The 23,901-nt window shown below is 41.7% G+C and overlaps 3 protein-coding genes and 3 non-coding genes across 7 annotated transcripts in view; all 6 read right to left on the bottom strand.

Annotated features, from left to right (window-relative positions):
• The window catches only part of dennd4c (DENN/MADD domain containing 4C), a 32,537-nt gene extending 26,032 nt beyond the window's left edge, over positions 1-6,505 (bottom strand). For both annotated transcript variants that reach the window (XM_034136618.1, XM_034136620.1), the window contains exon 1: positions 6,258-6,505. The gene's annotated coding sequence lies outside the window, so the exon portion shown is untranslated. The remainder of the gene's footprint in view (positions 1-6,257) is intronic.
• A 1,000-nt stretch (positions 6,506-7,505) lies between these two features.
• Positions 7,506-10,863, bottom strand: LOC117487827 (HAUS augmin-like complex subunit 6). The gene is given in 11 exon segments (XM_034136545.1): positions 7,506-8,091; positions 8,094-8,683; positions 8,780-8,855; positions 9,071-9,098; positions 9,153-9,213; positions 9,294-9,396; positions 9,573-9,702; positions 9,953-10,149; positions 10,343-10,516; positions 10,595-10,715; positions 10,832-10,863. Coding segments are annotated over 11 exon segments (1,872 nt in total). The 3' UTR covers positions 7,506-7,731.
• Positions 8,978-9,108, bottom strand: LOC117488002. The gene has a single exon (XR_004556491.1).
• Positions 10,864-10,926: 63 nt separating the features above from the next.
• Positions 10,927-18,067, bottom strand: LOC117487874 (HAUS augmin-like complex subunit 6). Its single transcript, XM_034136617.1, has 16 exons — positions 17,685-18,067; positions 16,877-16,972; positions 16,710-16,788; positions 16,349-16,481; positions 16,081-16,225; positions 15,265-15,327; positions 15,127-15,184; positions 14,870-15,043; positions 14,480-14,676; positions 14,099-14,228; positions 13,820-13,922; positions 13,679-13,739; positions 13,100-13,250; positions 12,895-12,993; positions 12,633-12,768; positions 10,927-12,076 (listed from the first exon to the last, which is right to left on the bottom strand). The coding sequence occupies exons 1-16, from the start codon at positions 17,801-17,803 to the stop codon at positions 11,133-11,135; spliced, it is 2,688 nt and encodes an 895-aa protein (XP_033992508.1). The 5' UTR covers positions 17,804-18,067; the 3' UTR covers positions 10,927-11,132.
• LOC117488004 lies at positions 12,372-12,502 on the bottom strand. Its single transcript, XR_004556492.1, has one exon.
• LOC117488001 lies at positions 13,504-13,634 on the bottom strand. The gene has a single exon (XR_004556490.1).
• Positions 18,068-23,901: the final 5,834 nt, after the last annotated feature.

Below are 23,901 nucleotides of genomic sequence, written 5' to 3'. Positions count from 1 at the left end.
TGACATGTTCTCTGCCGTCTCAGTTTTAGACCTAAAATGGCTTTTTTTATATCGGGCACTTTTATGTCTGGCGAGCATATAAAACAAGGTAGTGACCATAAACGGTGGTGGTGTTGACAGTGGATTAGACTAAAAGCTTTTAAGCTGTTGTAAACAGTAGTGAACGTAACATTGAGGATTTTCCGCCCCTCTGGATCTGCGCTTGTCTCAGCATGCAGGGTGGAAAACATTCAGGAAAACTTTTTAACCTCCAGGCATAAATTGTGAAGCTTTTCCAGTGAAAACGTCAGACATACTGGTCCATTAGACTTCCACTGTGTTAGGGCCTGTGCCCTGTGTTGTAACTGGAGCCCCTGCCTCTAAAAGGTGGTGCTCTGCCCCTCCCTCCACATGTGAAAACCTGTTCCTCTGGAGCCCCAATGATCCAGTATCACGCTCTTTGTCTGGGAGGGGGGTCACTATGAACCAGGACAAAAATACTATCACGCTTTAAAGGATACTATTACTTCTATTTTATCTGTGTTTAATTCAATTGTATCCACAGTGCTCACTTTAATCAAACCTCTTCTCAGAACCATAAGCCATTCATAAAAATTGTGGAATCAGTGACTTCCCTTTTCCAGTGAGAACAGTATTGCTGACGTAGAATGCGGATAAATGTCTATTTATCTGTTTATAATTTCTAGTTGTGCCAACGATATACAAAGAGAACAATCCGGAGTGACTTGCCAAATGACAACACGCCGAGTATCCGAATTTACCCTGAAAATAACAACATATGGCATGACTATAAGTGCCATAATCTTGAGAATAAAGAGAGTGAAAGCCAAGCAAAAACCGCCAACGGTTCAAACCGTTATAAGTCAACAATGTAGAACAGGTTTTATCATCCAGGCCTCATTAGAATTGGAATATTTCTCCATTTCAACAAAGCTGAGAGCACTCCAGATATCCAATACTTAAGGTCTGACAAATGTCCCAAAAGAAACAACATTGTTAAATACTTCAGACATATAAAACCATTCAAACCATAATTTCTTATACATGAGCTTCTGAATATAGACCTCCACCCTAACAGCGACTAAAAATGGAGCAGATGGTGAAATATTAAGTTCATTTAGTGCTTTTTTCTAGACTTTTTGAGGCCAGATGGATTGGTAGTGACACTTTCTCATTTCCAACAGGTGTGGGAAAGAAATGTACAAATACTTGTTTGTCATATTATATGATATTTTGAGCTGCTCTGATATAGGCATGCAGAGGATGGGGACTAATCCAGATTTTGTAAAGATAAAATGTGGCAAGGTGTAATAAAATATGACAATATGTGAAGGATCACTGCCTCCAGAACAATAGCCCATTCTTGTTTGAATCAGTAAGTAGTGGTACAGAAGAAAGCCCCAACTGAGGATCGTAATAAGATCCATGATGACTCTTCATTCTTTAACACTGAGTGGATCATTCCTCCGGGCCTGATTTCCCAGCCTTTAAATTCTTGTTCTTGTCGGTGGCACTGGTCCCAACTTGCTTGCAAATGTGTCAAAGGTTGGCATTGCAGCCCGAAACCCCCTGAGGGCAGAGGAAAACTCTTAGACTGCCATAAATAAAACTCCGGTGGTCCTTCTACGCCTTCATTTCCAAAAGGTACCAAATTAAAAGACATAGAAAGAGAGATTAAAGTACACCCCTTACTCCATCCCCCCATGTTGTGCCCTACAATGATCTCATCCCTTCACACAAAAGAGCCTGGAGGCCTGTTCCCCAGGGGTGAAAGCCTGCGAGTGTGTGTGCATGCACGAAGTCTGAGCATGTGTGTAATGCTGGACCACGGACAGAGCTGTGTCTGTCTCCGTTGGTTCAGCAGCAGATCCCCTCACAGCTTCAGTGAAACAGCAGCTGAGCATGACATGCACTGAACCCTGGGCACAGTAGATGACAATAAAAAGCAATGTTTACAGAGTGTGTGGAGATGCAGTAATTAACGCAGGGAGCGGGCTGACCCGTCGTTATAAATAACAGGAGCGGCGGATAAGTCACACCAACACCTCTATTGTGACAAGTGCACATGTAGCTACTGTGCAAGTGTAACACATTCATCTAAATGCAACAGGGCGGCTGAAGCGCTCTTAAAACAGAAGCTACGCTAGCAATACTGACGATAAATAAATGTCAAATGCAAGAATCTGCAAGAAAAAGGGTGTTTTTTTTCAGCTGTAATAACGGTCAATTAGGGAGGGAAAGATACGGTATATTTATGGTCAATTGCACATTTTCATTATGGGGATAATTGTAAAGATCCTATCAATTAGAGACTTGAAAACGCCGTCTACATCACCATTAAAAAAAGGTACTGGACAGAAATGTAGAGCCTGATTATCACGTAAGAAAGAACCGACCAACACAATGTTCCACGAATAAAAAAATGTACGCGCAGGGACCTTATGATTTGTGTTTGTTAGTTAGTTTTTCACTCAAAGTTAATTAATATGTTTATTTCGAAAATATATTTACCATCTGTAATGCAAAATAGCCAAAAATCTCAAAACTGACCTGAGCCCATGGTTTACAAAATGTAAGGTAAAGTGATTCCAGTAAAATGTTGTGACGTTTTAAAGTTTCTTTGCATATCTTGATGAGTATCAGGCCTTTGTAGCTCCGCTGGCAGCCGCCGAGCAGCAGTGAGTGAGCTTCTGCAGCGTCTGTCTGCTCTAAGTGGTACTCTGTACGCTCTGGAGGATCTGAAGAGCAAAGTGGGCCTCGCTGCCACCTGTCATCACAGAGTGCTGTAGGTGGTGAAGGCCAGACCGAGAACAAGGTGCCAATGAGCTGACGAAACCTCCATTTACAAGGCGGCCATGACCGCAGAAAAAACGAACGCTCTGTGATTTTCCTGAGGTGCAGTTTGATGGGAGATGAGCTCAAATTGAAGCCAGTTGAGTCTGATTGAACTCATATGGGGCGAGCTACAGTATGCATGCGCTTGGCTGGCTATTAAACTGCGGTCAGTGAATACCTCACGCTGCTAATTAATCTTTACAGTGTGTTGTGATGAGACTAACAGCCTCGCTCAGTTTACGACACAGAAAATAGGTCCAAATGTTGACAAAAACAAGCACCAGTGCGTCTGATTTGAGGCGAGGAATATATTTAACTGTTCAATATTTGCTGTTCAGAGTGTGTGAGAGGTGGAGCATTCACAGTCTATCTGCTTATTGGCTCCAGATAAGCCTGTGTGATAATGGCATTATCATATCCATATGCTAACAAGCTCTCTGTGCGCGGCCGGCACACAGACACACGGTGAACTCTGATCCTCGCTAACGTTTGTTTAACCCTGGCGGCTGCCCTCATTACTTCAAACACAGGCAATGCATAAAATCCAATTTGATTTGGGAAACCGACGATAGCAGAGAACACACTTCTCAGAACAGGTACCTGACTGCCAAATCAAACAGATAAGAAATAATGTTTGTTGTTTTTTTATACATGCCATGAAAATATGTTAACCAACAATATGTTAAGTAAAGTATGTTTTAGTGAAATTTCTAAGCAGTTTAAAGCATATTCAATGAATACTGAGATTCTGGGATAAGTACTATTGCTGGGATAATTGTGCATAAAATGGTAATTTTGTCCCATTTATCTTCAGGACTAACACAAAGGCTCAAGCTAACTGTCTGTTCCCCTTTTAGTTTTTTATCTCTGCATATCTTTGTCAATCCAACAGCGTTTAAAGTTTTATCAAGATAACATCAAAGCAGCTGGTGGCTAATAACTGAAGCTGAAAATGTCACCTATTTCCTCCTGGCACACTGAGTAGAGTGTGTGGTTGAGAAGGTGTGCTCTCAGGAGAAAGTGACACACAGCACTAGACTGTGTCAAGAACAACGGCAGCAAATAAGTACAGTGGCATTTTTGGTCTATAAAATTTGACTTTTACGAGTAAAAACCGTTGGTGCAGGTCAGACGATAGAAAACAGTGAGGCTCAGCGAAACGTCACAAGACTGCCTCCCTCCTGGAGCGTGACACCCGGCGGACAGAGAGCATTCCTTCCACTCTGAGGAGGGAGAGAGGGCCAACTGCCAGCCCTTATAACTAGCTGGGCCTAAAAATCCTTTGAAGTACAAATGTCAAATCACAATCTTTACTCTACGGACATTTTCCAATTTGCTATTTCTCCCAGGTTGTCTGTGTTTTCAATTCCACATGTTATTGTTGAGACTCTCTCTTGTTTGCCAGGTTTCCATCTTGAAATAGCTCAATGAGCCTGTTAAATAAAGCCTAAATGAAAAAATGACCACAGCTCAGATCGGGGCCTATTGAAAGAAGACGACTAACTGGCACATCACCAGAGTGCAAGGGTCGGATAGAGGATGTAGTTACCTGATTTCTGGCTGACCGACAAGATCTTTGTTCCTGCTCTTTGGATTGAAACCACTGTGTGAAGTTAATATGTATTAAGAGATGCAAACAGGCAGCTTAACAAAATGCACTCAAGTGTTTCAGGTAAGTTCAGCAAGCCTAAAGACAGGCTGTAGTCAGTAGTCTGTGTGGTACAAATAATGTTGTTTTTCTGGCTAATTAAATAGAAAGAAAAGGCAATTAAAACCATTTGTTATAGCATGGTAATGGTGGGAAAGAATCTCACCAAAGTGAAAATTATTCCATGCCAGCTATGGGGAAGTTGGAAGAGTGTTTTTTTGTTCAAAACCTAAAAACAGGACTGCAACTAAATATTATTTAGATTATATTCTGCCCATTATATCCTAGGTTTAGTCTATAAAATAGTGAAATATTTCTTTAAGTGTCATGTTTTGTCAGGCAAAAACCTAAATCATCACTTTGATATGAGAAAGCAGTAAATAAGCATATTTGAGAGGCTGAAAACAGCATTAAATAAGTTAAAATGTCAGTGAAAGGAATTGTATGCAATAAAATAATAAAATGACCTTTGCCGTGGCAGTCGTAGTGCAATTCCTGAGAGAAATAAGTGCCAGTTGAAAACTGAAAGTGTTGGCTGAATTGTTAACAGCTGTATTGCCACTGGAAGAGTCAGAGAAAAGATCTGCACTAATATATCAACGCAACTCAGAAAACAGTCACAATTGTGATTCGTTTTCTTACAGTCGTCCAAATCCAAATTTGACTTTTGCCAAGGCAACCAGCCTGCTGCTGCTCGCTCGGCCAACTTCCTCTCCTTGGTCACCTGACAGAGCCTTTAGACGGCCGGCAGTGGTGACAAAGTGCAAGTTCAATGTACACAAAGCCATGACCTACTTTCTACCTGCTGCTGCAGGGAGCAGCTCTCACTCCACTCCCCTTTTCCAGCCGCTGGCAGGCCAAGCCAAGGTCAAGGAAGAGATCTTTCAGTTTCCACGTGTCAATTCTGCAAGAGCAATTTCCTCCAACTCATGCCATGATTATGCTATTATCTGACATTCCTGCTGCCATATCAGGTTGCAACACATACATTAAAATAAGTTAAATACAATAGGAAGTTGCCATTCTCTGCTCTGCTGGGACTTGTGCCATGCATGGCTGTCATAACAGGAACATCACATGCATGCCATGAATCACTGGAGCTGGGAGTACTCTGCTGCCTTTAGGGTCACACTGCTGCTGGCTGGCACCCTGTCAAGTGCTGAGGCGCAGATATGTGAGCACTTTGGGTAATGCATTCAATGGCATTTGTGCTCACCTGACACACAGGGGCACCTTACACAACTCTGCGTGCTCGGGTTAGGGTCAAACAAAATGCAGACATGGCACAAAGTAGTCCTTATCTCCCCCCCCCCCTGCTGAACCTCTTTTGTTTTCTTATTATCTATTGGATGTTAAGGCAGGATATTGTGTGACACCTGCAGGTTAGGCAGGCTCCAGGAGATCTGGCGTCATGTCAAGGAGGGCCCGGCCGGGAGGAGGAGGCGAGTACAAAAAGAGGGGAGGGCCCGGGGGTTATTCTCCCCAAGTCCCAACTGTTGCATCCGACCAATAATTAGGTCAACTTTCATGCAGGAAATACAAATCACCGCGGATTAAACAAAATAAATGTGCTTCTGTGATTAACCTGCGCAGTGATACGTGGCTATCTCTAGTTTCCGCGATTAAAGAGTAGTAGAGAAAGACCAGGAACATGTTTTTTCAGCAAGTAACCTCATGTTTTCACACATGAAATAGTTAAACTGCTATTGGTTATTCCTAAAACAAACTCTGCTAAGTCTCAGCTATTTCCATGTTTAAAAAAAAGAGCACTTACCAGCTGTTTACACTGCAGCGAGAGACAATGTTGACATGTAGGCAACTTGCTGTTTTTAACCGCTCGATATATTCCGTATTTCCTATTTGTGCAAACCGAAAGAGGTTAAAAATAGCCGGAAAAAGGGTACTTCCAAATACTCCTTAGAAACTTTGCTGGGCACTTGTTCGCCACACTTTCATCTGAAGTTGTCGGCGGAGGCAGGCGCCATGTTTGTGTGTCTGAGAGTGTTGTTGGTGGGAGCTTTCTTCCTAAACGTCTCTTTCAGCAGGACCCGCCCCGAGCAGAGGCGAGCGGCTGCAAGCTGCACGCATTGAACACGCAGCTTCCGGTGTGCCTTTCAAAGTAAAACTCCTTAACGTCACCTACTGCAATGCAAAATAGTTCACGTAGATGTATTCAGATAAAGTAAATGTGCTTGCTGCAAGACTCAACCAAAAGTGGTTTATATTATTCATAAATTCAAACACTTAAGTGTTTTTTATTGAAGTGCGATAGAGTATTACATTTGTAACAAACATAAAATGCATGTCAGTCGCCACAATTGACTTACGTTTTCCTGAAGATGTCCGTTATCCAAATTATTTTAAATATTTCATTTTATTTTTTAATAAGGATATGCATTAATTATGAATGTCTTTTTAATGGTACATCATATCTAAAATAGAGACAAATCATTTTGACCAGTGGTACATTTTGAGTTTTATTGTGAATGTGAAATGGTTTTACACCCGGTATTATATTTTTGCCTTGATCAGTTATTGCTTTTGCTCTGGTTTCTCAGCTTTTGACGCCCCCTATCTTAAACTAAGCGAAGTTACACCAAGATTAAAAAAAAAAAAAGCAACAGGTGCGTCAGAAAAACTTCATATTTGTGTTGCCCCAGTCTGACTGTTATTTTAGGTTTGATGTGAGTTACACACAACTAATGAATACATAAAATGCAAATGAGCGTTCTGATGAAAACAATGGCTGGCATCTTATATTCAATGCAAGACAAATGTAAAAACGATTAAACCTTATCAAATTCAGATATGTTCAAACGGTCAGCCACAAAAATCAATATTTAGTTATAGATTCATTTCCAACTGCTTAAACCAACATTACAAATTCTACACCTTTGATCAACTTGACTTACTGATTCCCTTCAATATTTGAGCACACATTGTGTACCATGTTAAAAGTGCAACGCAAATGTTAAAGGTGAGGGGCACACTAACTTTTCATGAACACAAAGGACTCAAACAATATCTTTATCAATAGTTTAATGGACAAACATATCTTGGAAATTACAAGATGTTAATGTTTCCCTGCAGACAAACAATACTAAAAATAACCATGGATATTTACACACAAGAGACATATTTTACAATTTTATTAAAGCAGTTAATGTCTTACCTTAAAAACACAGAAAAGTAATTTAAATGGCAACCAAGTAGGTTACTTTACAGCTATTTATAGCACACTTTACAATTCACTTCATGTCATCCATCGGGGAGAAAGTGATCAGTTTTGGGAGGCTATACTCCTGCTTCTTTAATGGGGAAGGAGTCTTCAGAGTGTCTAAATCCAGTGAGAAGACCTTTGCTGTGGCCTCCACTGAACTCACAGGCTCCATCAGCCAGTCTCTGTCCAAACCAGAAGCTGTGTGATCCGTCAGAAGACACTCTGCTGTCCTCTGCCTGCTTATATAGGAGCCATCGCTGCACGCCTGCTGGATCCGGCCCAGAGGATGTGTGGTGAGTGGGGTTTGCTTCTCCTCCGTCTTCAGGGAGGGAATCAGCAGCTCCTCATCATCATCATCCTCACTCGTCATATCCACCGCTTCATCGCATCGTCGAGGCTCAGCAGGCTATCGTAGCTCGGCATTTCTGGGAGCGTTTCTTGATCTAGGCTGAACTGGACGGCGCTGCTGCCCGTGCCGCTCAGGCTGTCCAGGGCCTCGGTGTCGAAGGTGTCCCACAGCAGGGAAGATTTGAGCGAGACTCCCTTCTGGCTCTGCACTTCAATGTTCTCCTGGAGGGGTGTGAGCAAACTTTTAACGCCGTCGTTAAACTTTGTTATCTGCTCCATCTTCTCAGCTTTGTCCTCCTCAACTGCCTTACGCCAGGAGTTCATATCCACCGCTTCATCGTCGAGGCTCAGCAGGCTATCGTAGCTCGGCATTTCTGGGAGCGTCTCCTGATCGAGGCTGAACTGGACGGCGCTGCTGCCCGTGCCGCTCAGGCTGTCCAGGGCCTCGGTGTCGAAGGTGTCCCACAGCAGGGAAGATTTGAGCGAGATTCCCTTCTGGCTCTGCACTTCAATGTTCTCGTGGAGGGGTGTGTGCAAACTTTTAACGCTGTCGTTAAACTTTGTTATCCGCTCCATCTTCTCAGCTTTGTCCTCCGCAACTGCCTTACGCCAGGAGTTCTTCACATCCAGAACTTCAAAACAAAAGAATACAATTAGAAAGATTTATCAAGGGAAAGGAAAGATTCAGAAAACCATAAACCTCATGCCATTCTAAATAAACCAATTACCTTTATATGGAAGCCCAATTACACGAGTAAACAAAAACAATAATAAAAAGATATTGCAAGTCATTGTAATAAAAACCTCTCAAATGACTTTGCATCTCAAAAATAACAGGAAACTTGATAAGTAAAGCTTACATAGAGCCTTTGTCGTTTAAGGATGTTAAATCAATATTTCCATACTAAAAGTTGTACAGAGATTAAGAGTGTCTGCTCCGTATCTGTCCGTGGCGATTTCTCTCAGTTCGCCTCGGTCATCAGAGAGCATGGATGCTGTCGGGAGGACTAGTGTCGGACAGAGCACGGCTCAGCACTGCCCAGGTATCTGCCTCCCATCACACTCATGCTTCATTATTCTAATACAAAAAGGCAACATTACCTCATCGGTTTAGAATAACTAGGGAGGAGGACTTCCTGTGGTTTACTCTCTGCAGGTTTCTCTGGAATGTTAAGAAGTTTGATTAGAAACATGACAGACCTCAAATTAAAACATGGCTTAAAATAATTAGATTTTTCTCACCAAGAAGGGATGCAGGGTACTGTGAGAAGATGCTACTTCTGTAGCTAGCGTCAGCGGCCGGTTCAAAAGACAGTGGAGCCATTGGTGAGAGGAAGCCAAGGGCCTAAGGGACAAATATTAAATTACAATATGCAACTAGGGTGAACCCCATTATGAAGTTACAAAACATGTTAGTACTGCGATAGGGTTATCCAATACTGACAAACCTATTATTTTTGTTTCTTCTAAATAAAATACACTGACTAGCAATAAAGCCCAAAATGCCACAGGACCACTTACAGGATCTTCATTCAGAAAAGAGACAAGCGGTGTGTCTTTGAGCGTATCCATCCACTTCCTGTCCCATGCAGCCTCCAACTCTCCAATGGCGCTCCTGACCTCAGGAATTTCTTCCTTGGAAAACCTCTGTCTGGGAAAAAAAAGAATCAAAATAAGGTTAAACGAATGGTACTCAACTTTCAGTAAGCCAACAAAAACTTTACAGAATGCTTTCCCCCATGATAACAAATGTTCAAATAACCATTTCAGTTTCCAAACCACCAGTAGCACAGGGCTTAAAGATGCATATATATATATATTTGAGCAAGAAAAATCCAACTATAAAATGGGGGATATTTTGGCTCCTCAGAAGTTGTGTTTCAGTGTGGGTTAAAGTGTACCTGATGAGGTGGAGGTTCTGCAGTGCACGGGCCATCTGCTGACATTTCACCTGCAGCTGCTGAGGACTGAGCTGAGGTTTGGGGGCCTCAGAGACCAGACAGCGCTCTTCTCTCAGGAGCTGCAGCGCGTGGTTCGTCAGCTCAAACACACTCAGGATGTTCAGCTGACCCGCCTCGTACACATTCCCTGAACTCAACTGTAAAACACACACCGAGTATGAGACTCATCTAGAAGCATTTTCATCTTAAATGTAAGCTAAATGTGATGTGAATTCCAAGGTGTGGGAATATAGAGTGCATTCAAACCAATCACTAGTGACTCAAAGCCTGTGTATAGTAATTAACAGGCCTTCATTCAGTAACACAGTGAACAGACTGATCTTCACTCACCTGATGAGGGAGCTGTTCAATTCTCTCCAGCAGACTGCGAGGAATCTTGAGGACCTGATCCGTCCCGTCCAGGATGTATTGATCTACATCTCCCTTTAAAACACTTTCCACCACATTCTGCTCCTCTTTGGTGGCCGACAGCATTCCATCAATGTCCGACCACAAGGAGCGCACCTTTAGAAAAGAAAATGAAGTGCTCGTGTGAGCTTGTTATAGCCTTGTTTTGTAGGAAGTTCTACAAACATAACATACTTTTCTGGCCTTCTCAGAAAGAGAGGCTCCCTCTTGTGCATAAAATGCAAATGGACGTTCTGATGAAAACAATGGCTGGCATCTTATATTCAATGCAAGACAAATGTAAAAACGATTAAACCTTATCAAATTCAGATATGTTCAAACAGTCAGCCACAAAAATCAATATTTAGTTATAGATTCATTTCCAACTGCTTAAACCAACATTACAAATTCTACACCTTTGATCAACTTGACTTACTGATTCCCTTCAATATTTGAGCACACATTGTGTACCAAGGTTAAAGGTGAGGGGCACACTAACTGTTCATGAACACAAAGGACTCAAACAATATCTTTATCAATAGTTTAATGGACAAACATATCTTGGAAATTACAAGATGTTAATGTTTCCCTGCAGACAAACAATACTAAAAATAACCATGGATATTTACAATTTTATTAAAGCAGTTAATGTCTTACCTTAAAAACAGAGAAAAGTAATTTAAATGGCAACTAAGTAGGTTACTTTACAGCTATTTATAGCACACTTTACAATTCACTTCATGTCATCCATCGGGGAGAAAGTGATCAGTTTTGGGAGGCTATACTCCTGCTTCTTTAATGGGGAAGGAGTCTTCAGAGTGTCTAAATCCAGTGAGAAGACCTTTGCTGTGGCCTCCACTGAACTCATAGGCTCCATCAGCCAGTCTCTGTCCAAACCGGAAGCTGTGTGATCCGTCAGAAGACACTCTGCTGTCCTCTGCCTGCTTATATAGGAGCCATCGCTGCACGCCTGCTGGATCCGGCCCAGAGGATGTGTGGTGAGTGGGGTTTGCTTCTCCTCCGTCTTCAGGGAGGGAATCAGCAGCTCCTCATCATCATCCTCACTCGTCATATCCACCGCTTCATCGTCGAGGCTCAGCAGGCTATCGTAGCTCGGCATTTCTGGGAGCGTTTCTTGATCGAGGCTGAACTGGACGGCGCTGCTGCCCGTGCCGCTCAGGCTGTCCAGGGCCTCGGTGTCGAAGGTGTCCCACAGCAGGGAAGATTTGAGCGAGACTCCCTTCTGGTTCTGCACTTCAATGTTCTCCTGGAGGGGTGTGAGCAAACTTTTAACGCCGCCGTTAAACTTTGTTATCCGCTCCATCTTCTCAGCTTTGTCCTCCTCAACTGCCTTACGCCAGGAGTTCATATCCACCGCTTCATCGTCGAGGCTCAGCAGGCTATCGTAGCTCGGCATTTCTGGGAGCGTCTCCTGATTGAGGCTGAACTGGACGGCGCTGCTGCCCGTGCCGCTCAGGCTGTCCAGGGCCTCGGTGTCGAAGGTGTCCCACAGCAGGGAAGATTTGAGCGAGACTCCCTTCTGGCTCTGCACTTCAATGTTCTCGTGGAGGGGTGTGTGCAAACTTTTAACGCTGTCGTTAAACTTTGTTATCCGCTTCATCTTCTCAGCTTTGTCCTCCGCAACTGCCTTACGCCAGGAGTTCTTCACATCCAGAACTTCAAAACAAAAGAATACAATGAGAAAGATTTATCAAGGGAAAGGAAAGATTCAGAAAACCATAAACCTCATGCCATTCTAAATAAACCAATTACCTTTATATGGAAGCCCAATTACACGAGTAAACAAAAACAATAATAAAAAGATATTGCAAGTCATTGTAATAAAAACCTCTCAAAATGACTTTGCATCTCAAAAATAACAGGAAACTTGATAAGTAAAGCTTACATAGAGCCTTTGTCGTTTAAGGATGTTAAATCAATATTTCCATACTAAAAGTTGTACAGAGATTAAGAGTGTCTGCTCCGTATCTGTCCGTGGCGATTTCTCTCAGTTCGCCTCGGTCATCAGAGAGCATGGATGCTGTCGGGAGGACTAGTGTCGGACAGAGCACGGTTCAGCACTGCCCAGGTATCTGCCTCCCTTCACACTCATGCTTCATTATTAAAATTAGAACTGTCCAGATGAAGCTCATATTGTCTTTAAAAGCAGCTTCTGTTTGGCACAGAATTCCCACTTTAAGGCTGAGGTGAATTGCAACAGGTCTTGACTTACTCAGCCTCTCAGGTGTGCGTGGCAGCTGCTGTTTGGTGGAGAAGGGATCTCCATGAAGAGTGCCAAGAAGGCCGTCCAAATCCAGACCTTTGACCCTGCCTGCTGTGGGACTGGTTGTAGCAACAGCATCGGCAAACTAAAACAATGACACGTCGGAACTGTTTATTTAAAAATCCTACCCTTGTGTTTCTCATCTGGTTATCGCCATCCCTCCACATGGCAGACTTACAAACGTAGCTTTTTTTGAAAACCATAAATATACCTGGTCAGCGAGGTTATCACACTCCATGTCTAAAATCTGAGTCTTGGTCCTGATGGGTGCTGCATTCTGAGGAACATGAGCAATCTTCCTCACACTGGCCTAAAAAACCCAGAGCACAGCTTTGTTAAATATAGTGTTACAGAAGTAGGTATAAAACACCATTTAAAAAAAGGTGGAGCGACAATAAACAGGATTCCTGACATACAATAACAGCCTGAGGGGGTGGTACTGCTGGAGCCTTCCGGAGGGGGGACGGGGGGGTGTCAAAGAGCGAGTCCAGAGAAGCGTTTGCTTGTGACGGTGCTGCAGCGGTGACGACAGGACTGTCAAACTTCTCAGCTGGTAACGGTTGAGGGCTGTTTTAAAGACAAAGAGCTGAAGTTGAACAGAGATAAATGCACATGTTCTCCACAATGCTTTAAAGCAGTTAGAAAACAGTGTGTTCCCTGTTCTAATCCAAAAGCAACCATCTTATTAAGTGTGTCTGAATGGATAAGTGCCGGTCCGGAGGTTAGGTTCTTATATTAGTAGCATATTAGGGCTGTATCAAATCGTTTTGAAGCATCATTTGGAATATGATCAACATGTATCTATAATCATAGACATAAAGAGTGTCTGCTCCGTATCTGTCCGTGGCGATTTCTCTCAGTTCGCCTCGGTCATCAGAGAGCATGGATGCTGTCGGGAGGACTAGTGTCGGACAGAGCACGGCTCAGCACTGCCCAGGTATCTGCCTCCCATCACACTCATGCTTCATTATTCTAATAAAAAAAGGCAACATTACCTCATCGGTTTAGAATAACTAGGGAGGAGGACTTCCTGTGGTTTACTCTCTGCAGGTTTCTCTGGAATGTTAAGAAGTTTGATTAGAAACATGACAGACCTCAAATTAAAACATGGCTTAAAATAATTAGATTTTTCTCACCAAGAAGGGATGCAGGGTACTGTGAGAAGATGCTACTTCTGTAGCTAGCGTCAGCGGCCGGTTCAAAAGACAGTGGAGCCATTGGTGAGAGGAAGCCAAGGGCCTAAGGGACAAATATTAAATTACAATATGCAACTAGGGTGAACCCCATTATGAAGTTACAAAACATGTTAGTACTGCGATAGGGTTATCCAATACTGACAAACCTATTATTTTTGTTTCTTCTAAATAAAATACACTGACTAGCAATAAAGCCCAAAATGCCACAGGACCACTTACAGGATCTTCATTCAGAAAAGAGACAAGCGGTGTGTCTTTGAGCGTATCCATCCACTTCCTGTCCCATGCAGCCTCCAACTCTCCAATGGCACTCCTGAGCTCAGGAATTTCTTCCTTGGAAAACCTCTGTCTGGGAAAAAAAGAGAATCAAAATAAGGTTAAACGAATGGTACTCAACTTTCAGTAAGCCAACAAAAACTTTACAGAATGTTTTCCCCCATGATAACAAATGTTCAAATAACCATTTCAGTTTCCAAACCACCAGTAGCACAGGGCTTAAAGATGCATATATATATATATTTGAGCAAGAAAAATCCAACTATAAAATGGGTGATATTTTGGCTCCTCAGAAGTTGTGTTTCAGTGTGGGTTAAAGTGTACCTGATGAGGTGGAGGTTCTGCAGTGCACGGGCCATCTGCTGACATTTCACCTGCAGCTGCTGAGGACTGAGCTGAGGTTTGGGGGCCTCAGAGACCAGACAGCGCTCTTCTCTCAGGAGCTGCAGCGCATGGTTCGTCAGCTCAAACACACTCAGGATGTTCAGCTGACCCGCCTCGTACACATTCCCTGAACTCAACTGTAAAACACACACCGAGTATGAGACTCATCTAGAAGCATTTTCATCTTAAATGTGAGCTAAATGTGATGTGAATTCCAAGGTGTGGGAATATAGAGTGCATTCAAACCAATCACTAGTGACTCAAAGCCTGTGTATAGTAATTAACAGGCCTTCATTCAGTAACACAGTGAACAGACTGATCTTCACTCACCTGATGAGAGAGCTGTTCAATTCTCTCCAGCAGACTGCGAGGAATCTTGAGGACCTGATCCGTCCCGTCCAGGATGTATTGATCTACATCTCCCTTTAAAACACTTTCCACCACATTCTGCTCCTCTTTGGTGGCCGACAGCATTCCATCAATGTCCGACCACAAGGAGCGCACCTTTAGAAAAGAAAATGAAGTGCTCGTGTGAGCTTGTTATAGCCTTGTTTTGTAGGAAGTTCTACAAACATAACGTTACATACTTTTCTGGCCTTCTCAGAAAGAGAGGCTCCCTCTTGTGCAGAATCATTGCTGTGGCGCCTGAAAGAAGAAAGACAGATTAAACAAAGTGAAACAAAAACAATGAATGCTGAAGTACTGATGGAAAAAGTCAAACATACTTGAGTAGCTCATCATACTTGGCACCCTCTGCTCTGATGTCCCTCATAGACTTCACCAGGAGCCTTTAAAACAAGGGAAAACACACAAAAAGCTTTGAAAACAAGACATCAATACCAATAGCAGTAGACCATCTCGCAACAGAACTTGCTATAAAATGAATTACTCCACAGCCAGTGCAAGCTTCAAACCTCTGAAATCTTCAACATGTGCACATAGACATTTGCTGTGTCCATGAAACACGCAGGAGTGTCTATGGTTGGCTCACTGGGGCATTTAGGGAAACAGCAGTCGTTAACAACATTTGTTTCACCTGTGTTTTACTGCTTTGACCAATTAAAACGTCTGACTACGAACACCTCCAGCTGCTGCCAACTGGTCTCGTTAACCCTTGGCTTACAAATGAGGTCACAATTTACAGACGGGGCTTAAAACAAATAGCCAATGAAACGACAGCAGTGACAAAAGATTCAAAAAAGTAATATCTTATTGCAAAGATAGTAACAGATAAGAGTCACACACAAGATACAAAGTGTACGCAACAGGCCAAACAGATGATACATTATTAAATAAAGTTCAACATGGTAAGTATTATCAAATTAGTTTAAAAAGGGAAAACAGCTCCCCTCTTGTATCAATTGACTGTCATCTTAAATTGACTACTATATACTTTTTGGTGATTCCAGACTGGATTTTCATTGACACAACCTCCGCCAAAAAAGTTGAATGTCAATTAGGTTTACCGGAGTAGTGAAGTAAAAGGCTGCTGGTGTAAATATGGATTAACATGTAGTTGTCTCCAGCTGCCATAGACTTACTGTGCTCGGCTCTGGTACTCGTGAAAGAAACGATCCTGATCTACTGCAGCTTTCAGAAACCTGGCATGAATCAGGTCCATCCTCTTCACGGCCATGTCCAGGGAGGAAGCCGGCAGCGCTGCAGCCTCAGGAACCCAGCTATCATCTGACAATCACAAGATCCAAGGTTATATGATAGTCTTTACGTGCCAACTGCACGGCAAACTACAAATGAAACAGCCGGTGGTATTGAAAGAACATAATATGATTTTTTTTTAACTTGACTTACCTGCTGTGAATGTCTTCATTTTCTGCAGCATGACGTGATTGGCCAAATGACGCATCAAGCTGACAAACTTGGGGCCTCCGGGTGAGAGGAACAAGGATGCCACCACTTTGGATCCCGCATTTGCAGTTTCCTCCTACACACAGGTAAAACAAATCATTTGATTGTTGTTACATTTATAACACTATAATGTAGTATGCAAGGAGAAGATTAGGGTGAAGAGCAGAAATTATGAAAGGAAAGCGGGGAAGTAAGAAGTTGTGAACACAATGTCCTCTTTGTGATGACATAACTAGGTTAACATTATCTGTCAACACTGGACAGATGAAGAATATATGAATGTAAAAGAAACACAATTTCTCACCATTATTTCTCGCAGCCAAGCGCAGGTTACTTTGCGGAACTCCGCATCTGCTTTGTGGCACAACACAGGCCAGCAGTGCCTAAACAAAAATAAATATATCAAAAGTTATAACAATAATTCCAAGACATTATATGTGAATTAAAATAGGTAATGATGACTAACTTTACCTGTATGCTTCATTAAATCGTGTTGGGCTGAGTCTCTCCAAAAGGAAATGGGTTACTATGTAGAAGGCATCCTTGTTTGGTTTGTCGAACATATTCCTGTTGGCCATAAAATAACAATTAATCAGAGGTGGAAAAAGTACTCGGATCTTGTACTTAAGTCAAAGTAGAAGTACCAGAGTGTAGGAATACTATGTTACAAGTACAATTCCTGCAATCAAAATGTTACTCCAGTAAAAGTAGAAAAAGCTTCGCATCAAAATATACTTAAGTACCAAAAGTAAAAGTACTCATTATGCAGATTGGCACATTTCAGAATGATATATATCGTATGTTTTGATTATAGTTATTGATGCATTAGAGTGTTATCAAAGCTGGTAAAGGTGCAGCTAATCCTTTGTTTACTGCATGGTAGCTTGTGGAATTTACTCCAGGTGTAACTAAGTCTTATTTAAGTGTTTACATTACACATCATTAATCCAAATCTGCAAAGTAACTAATGCTATTAAATACACGTAGTGGAGTAAAAGTACACAATTTACCTTTGATTTGTAGTGGAGTAGAAATACAAGTACCTAAAAATTGTACTTAAATACAGTACTTTACTTTACTTAGTTAGACCACTGCATTTAACCCAGTTATGATACAGTCAAAAGTGACGCACTGAGAAGGAACATTTAAAATGTAACTTAAAGTATTTGTTACCAACGTTGAGATGTCGTTATCACCGCTATACAGGACAACCCATTGTTAAGTAAGATAACATTGCACAGTATTTACATGCTATAATTCACAATAAAAGCAGACTCACGGTCCCAGGTTGATGCGTTTAGCGGTTAAGTTGAGTTTGTCTGGTTGAAGTCCTAACCCGAGAAGAGCAAACCACAAGTATTTTCCATTCTTCTTCTGCAACAATGCCGGGTTCGCCATTATCCCGAGATGGAAGAAACTGGTGACCGGCTAACGTTGTTGTTCAAAGCTAGTCAGCTAGCTTTAGCTGCTAGCTGCAAAGTTTACTGTCGGCTAACTTGTTTTGAGTTGTCACACATAAACATGCAACAACATTAACAAACACTGCAGATACACATATATACATATTGTAAAAGCATGTACAGTTAAGTATAGTTTGAGTTCACATTTGTTAGGCAAAAGTTCTCAGATTTAGTCAGGAAAACGAAAACTCAACAGCAAACGCAACCGCCAATTTTTCCAATAACCACCCGGATGTTGTTAACAAATACTTCCGGCGATAGAAGTCCCTCCCTTTCCGGTGGACCTCCATGGGACCTTATTTCGGAAAAGTTATGCATTGAAGTCAATGGAGAGAGAAAGATTATCTTTCGATCCCGTTTGAATTGTGCCACGAATTACACATATGATGTTTGTCAATTTAAAAGATAATTTTACAAGTCAAAAAAATTAAAATGTGTCGTAAAACTGTGAAGTAACACTTTTTTTTGTGTGAACCGCTCAATGACCTACATCTCCCGTCTCGCACCACACACCAAGACGGCCGTCACGTTGGTACATTTGACTTCTTTCTTTCAGAATGAGGCGAAAAGTATTAAAAGAGGTGAAAATCACTACAAGTCTGGGCATGTTGAGAGCTGTACATACACAAAAGGGGAGTTTAGTCGGTTTGTAAGAGCCAGCATGCAGGACCGGGACTCTGGGATTTGTAGTCTTTCTAGTTGCGTATTTTTCATAGTCTTATATTTCAACAGTTGTACGACAAACTGTGACTTTTTTTACATGGAAATTATTATTTAAGATTGACAAACATCATATGTGTAATTCGTGGATTATCCAACCGCAACCCAGGTCTCAACCATAGCTCTCAACATGCCCAGACATAATGATTTTCACCTGGTTTAATACTTTTCGCCTCATTCTGGTGTTGGTGACGTCTGACGTGTATTGTGCGAGACCAGAGATGTAGTTCATGGAGCGATTTCACACAAAAATAAGTGTTACTTCACAGTTTTACGAGAAACTTTTTTTTTCTTGACTTGCACAACTATCTTTTAAATTGACAAACATCATATGTGTAATTCGTGGCACAATTCAAACAGGATCGAAAGATAATCTTTCTCTCCCCATTGACTATGCATAATTTTTCCGAAATAAGGTCCCATGGGGCGGAAGTAGAAGGGCGGGACTTCGCCTCTCTATAGAGAGGCGAGGTCCCTCCCCTTCCGGTGGGACTCATGGGACCTTATTTAGGAAAAAGTCAATGGAGAGAGAAAGATTATCTTTCGATCCCGTTTGAATTGTGCCACGAATTACACATATGATGTTTGTCAATATTAAATAATAATTTCCATGGACTAACTCCCCTTTTGTGTATGTACAGCTCTCAACATGCCAGACTTGTAGTGATTTTCACCTCTTTTAATACTTTTCGACCTCATTCTGAAAGAAAGAAGTGAAATGTGCCAACGTGACGGCCGTCTTGGTGTGTGGTGCGAGACGGGAGATGTAGTTCATTGAGCGGTTTCACACAAAAAAAGTGTTACTTCACAGTTTTACGACACATTTTAATTTCTTTGACTTGTAAAATTATCTTTTAAATTGACAAACATCATATGTGTAATTCACTCAACCGGAAGGGGAGGGACTTCATCTCTCTATAGAGAGGCGAAGTCCCTCCCCGTCCGGTGGACCTCCATGGGACCTTATTTCGGAAAAATTATGTATTGAAGTCAATGGCGAGAGAAAGATTATCTTTCGATCCCGTTTGAATTGTGCCACGAATTACACATATGATGTTTGTCAATTTAAAAGATAATTTTGCAAGTCAAAAAAATACAAATGTGTCGTAAAACGCTCAATGAACTACGGCTGAAGTCGAATAGTCCATTTAGCTTAGGAACCTTCCTAACGGAGTGAAATGACCCGGAAGTCCCTCAGTGGCAGCCATGATAAGTGCCGTTCGAATTCTCTAGATGATAGGAAAGGAAGTTTCAAACTTCCTTTATAACCTCCTTTAGCTTAGGAACCACTGGACCTTCCTTTACGAAAGGAGAGGAGAAAATGCTGCCCCACAATGCCTTGCAGCCGCAGCATTTGCCGTCACACAACATTCGGCCGTTCACGGAAACAACCGATTATGACCGAGAAATTATATCATGAAAGTTACGGTGCTTATTAAGCATTTTAAAATGTATGTGGTAACTTGCCAAAGTGCTTTGTTTTAAATGTTCAGCAGTATTATAATCAAAAAGAGAAATATGAACGTTAGTTTTTACTGAAATGATCAAATAAAGTCAACATTTCACAGTGTTTACTGAGCTGTGTGGGGTTTGTTCAACTTTTAAAAGATGTTTGAATGGTGATATACACAGTGATAGATGTTAAGGACTAACGTTTATAATAAATACATTTGTATTGATTTTAAGATCTTTTCATAGTTCATACAATCATATGTATTGGGATCATTTGTATTAATGTGGACCGGAGGGAGAGGATGACGAGCATAAGTTTCACTTTCCTTTTTTATTTCAATTCCAACTTTGGTCATGAAGAATATGATTCTCTGTTGTCCACGTTCATAAAGCATAAAACAACAGCATCAGAGCACGGTGCAGAGTCTCTAGATGAGTTTACAGTAGTCCGTCGTTCTTATTAAACATCCATGTTGTAGTCCACTGTATAGAAAACTGTAGTTTCCATAGTTTCCCCACAGCAGCAGACGCACATTCATGACGTCCACTGGCGCATCCTCCTAAACACGTCGGATAGTGAAAGTGCAGTCGGATTCTCTAAAGTAGCCTACCGCAGTCTCTTCTCCTAAGTCCTTTTGAATTCTCCTATCCACTATCCCTTAACCCTGTGACGTTTCACTCAGAGGTCAAGGAATAGACGATAGGGTTAGACGTTAGGAGCTGATTTTTGGATTATCCGACCGCAACCCAGATCTCTGGTACGCACACGTCACCAACACCAAGATGGCCGTCACGTTAGCACATTTCACCTCTTTCTTTCAGAATGAGGCGAAACGTTTTAAAAGAGGTGAAAATCACTACAAGTCTGGGCATGTTGAGAGCTGTACATACACACAAGGGGAGTTAGTCGGTTCCGTAAGAGCCAGCATGCGGGACCGGCTTTACAAGGTTTCGGTGAGTAACACGAGTGTATTGTGTAACGTTAATGACATCACTTACGCGACTCTGGGATTTGTAGTCTTTCTAGTTGCATATTTTTCATAGTCTTATATTTCAAAAGTTTTCCGACAAACTGTGACTTTTTTGACATGGAAATGATTTTTTAAGATTGACAAACATCATATGTGTAATTCGTGGCACAATTCAAACGGGATCGAAAGATAACTTCCGCCCCATGGGACCTTATTTCGGAAACATTATGTGTTGAAGTCAATGGGGAGAGAAAACTTATCTTTCGATCCTGTTTGAATTGTGCCACGAATTACACATATGATGTTTGTCAATTTAAAAGATAATTGTGCAAGTCAAGAAAAAAAAAGTTTCTCGTAAAACTGTGAAGTAACACTTATTTTTGTGTGAAATCGCTCCATGAACTACATCTCTGCTCTCGCACAATACACGTCAGACGTCACCAACACCAGAATGAGGCGAAAAGTATTAAACCAGGTGAAAATCATTATGTCTGGGCATGTTGAGAGCTATGGTTGAGACCTGGGTTGCGGTCGGATAATCCAAAAATCAGCTCCTAACGTCTAACCCTATCGTCTATTCCTTGACCTCTGAGTAAAACGTCATGGGGTTAAGGGATAGTGGATAGGAGAATTCAAAAGGACTTAGGAGAAGAGACTGCGGTACTTTAGGCCCAATCCCAAACCACTCCCTCGACCCTACCCCTCCGTGGCGGAGTAAACTCCGTCTGTAGCCACACTCGCAGCTCAACGAGGCTCCCTCCTGTCAGATGGAGGGAGTAAATACAGCGGCAAGCTTTGGGACAAACTCCCCTCTCTCCGGCAGAAACAGGAAATGCCGTAACTGTATGTAACAACGGTTTCAAATCAGCATCTCTTAGACAAAAAATGTAAATTAAGAACTCAAATAAAACTCCAAACATCTTTCATTGTGTTACTTTTTTGTAAAGCTCTTTTAGTTTTAAACCTGATGTTTATAAGCTTCTTAGTTTTTGCAACAGTCTGTAAATATACCCAACTTTATAATAAAATGCACACATTTACCTTTTTCTAGACTAAACACAGGTATGATCCTAAGTTAAAAAAATATGAGGTTATCATGAGGTTGTTAACATCGCAATTTATCAGTGGATGTTTGCTGGAACTACTTGTAAACAGCGTGTTTCCTGACGGACACACACAGCGTGACTCCGGTCAGGTAGAGACCAGTCTCAAGTCAGCACCGATGCAGACTCGCTTGATAGCCCACTCCCCCTCCACACCTCTCCACACTCGTTGGTTTGGAAGGTTTGGAACAGCACTTAATGTGGCGGACCCTCCGCGCGAACGCGCAAACGGAGGGGTAGGGTGTAGGGCGTGGTTTGGGATTGGGCCTGAGAGAAGTGAAACTTATGCTCGTCACCCTCTCCCTCCGGTCCACATTAATACAAATGATCTATGATTCTATACAGTGGACTACAACATGGATGTTTAATAAGAACGACGGACTACTGTAAACTCATCTAGAGACTCTGCACCGTGCTCTGATGCTGTTGTTTTATGCTTTATGAACGTGGACAACAGAGAATCATATTCTTCATGACCAAAGTTGGAATTGAAATAAAAAAGGAAAGTGAAACTTATGCTCGTCATCCTCTCCCTCCGGTCCACATTAATACAAATGATCCCAATACATATGATTGTATGAACTATGAAAATATCTTAAAATAAATACAAATGTATTTATTATAAACGTTAGTCCTTAACATCTATCACTGTGTATATCACCTTTCAAACATCTTTTAAAAGTTGAACAAACCCCACACAGCTCAGTAAAGACTGAAATGTTGACTTTATTTGATCATTTCAGTAAAAACTAACGTTCAAATTTCTCTTTTTGATATTCTGATGAACGTTCAAAACAAAGCACTTTGGCAAGTTACCACATACGTTTTAAAATGCTTAATAAGCACCGTAACTTTCATGATATAATTTCTCGGTCATAATCGGTTGTTTCCGTGAACGGCCGACTGTTGTGTGACGGCAAATGCTGCGGCTGCATTTTCTCCTCTCCTTTCGCCAAGGGAGGTCCAGTGGTTCCTAAGCTAAAGGAGGTTATAAAGGAAGTTTGAAACCTCCTTTCCTATCACCTAGGTTGCATTCGAATAGTCCATTTAGCTTAGGAACCTTCCTAACGGAGTGAAATGACCCGGAAGTCCCTCAGTGGCAGCCATGATAAGTGCCGTTCGAATTCTCTAGTCTAGATGATAGGAAAGGAGGTTTCAAACTTCCTTTATAACCTCCTTTAGCTTAGGAACCACTGGACCTCCCTCGCCGAAAGGAGAGGAGAAAATGCTGCCCCACAATGCCTTGCGGCCGCGGCATTTGCCGTCACACAACAGTCGGCCGTTCACGGAAACAACCGATTATGACCGAGAAATGATATCATGAAAGTTACGGTGCTTATTAAGCATTTTAAAACGTATGTGGTAACTTGCCAAAGTGCTTTGTTTTGAACGTTCATCAGTATTATAATCAAAAAGAGAAATATGAACGTTAGTTTATACTGAAATGATCAAATAAAGTCAACATTTCACAGTCTTTACTGAGCTGTGTGGGGTTTGTTCAACTTTTAAAAGATGTTTGAATGGTGATATACACAGTGATAGATGTTAAGGACTAACGTTTATAATAAATACAAAAGTATTGATTTTAAGATCTTTTCATACAATCATATGTATTGGGATCATTTGTATTAATGTGGACCGGAGGGAGAGGGTGACGAGCATAAGTTTCACTTTCCTTTTTTATTTCAATTCCAACTTTGGTCATGAAGAATATGTTTCTCTGTTGTCCCCGTTCATAAAGCATAAAACAACAGCACCAGAGCACGGTGCAGAGTCTCTAGATGAGTTTA

The sequence above is a fragment of the Trematomus bernacchii genome, unplaced genomic scaffold, assembly GCF_902827165.1.
Source record: "Trematomus bernacchii unplaced genomic scaffold, fTreBer1.1, whole genome shotgun sequence".
NCBI classification, from domain to species: domain Eukaryota; kingdom Metazoa; phylum Chordata; class Actinopteri; order Perciformes; family Nototheniidae; genus Trematomus; species Trematomus bernacchii.
The sequence above is the reverse complement of the archived record's forward strand: the minus strand, read 5'-3'. Positions and strand labels throughout refer to the sequence as shown.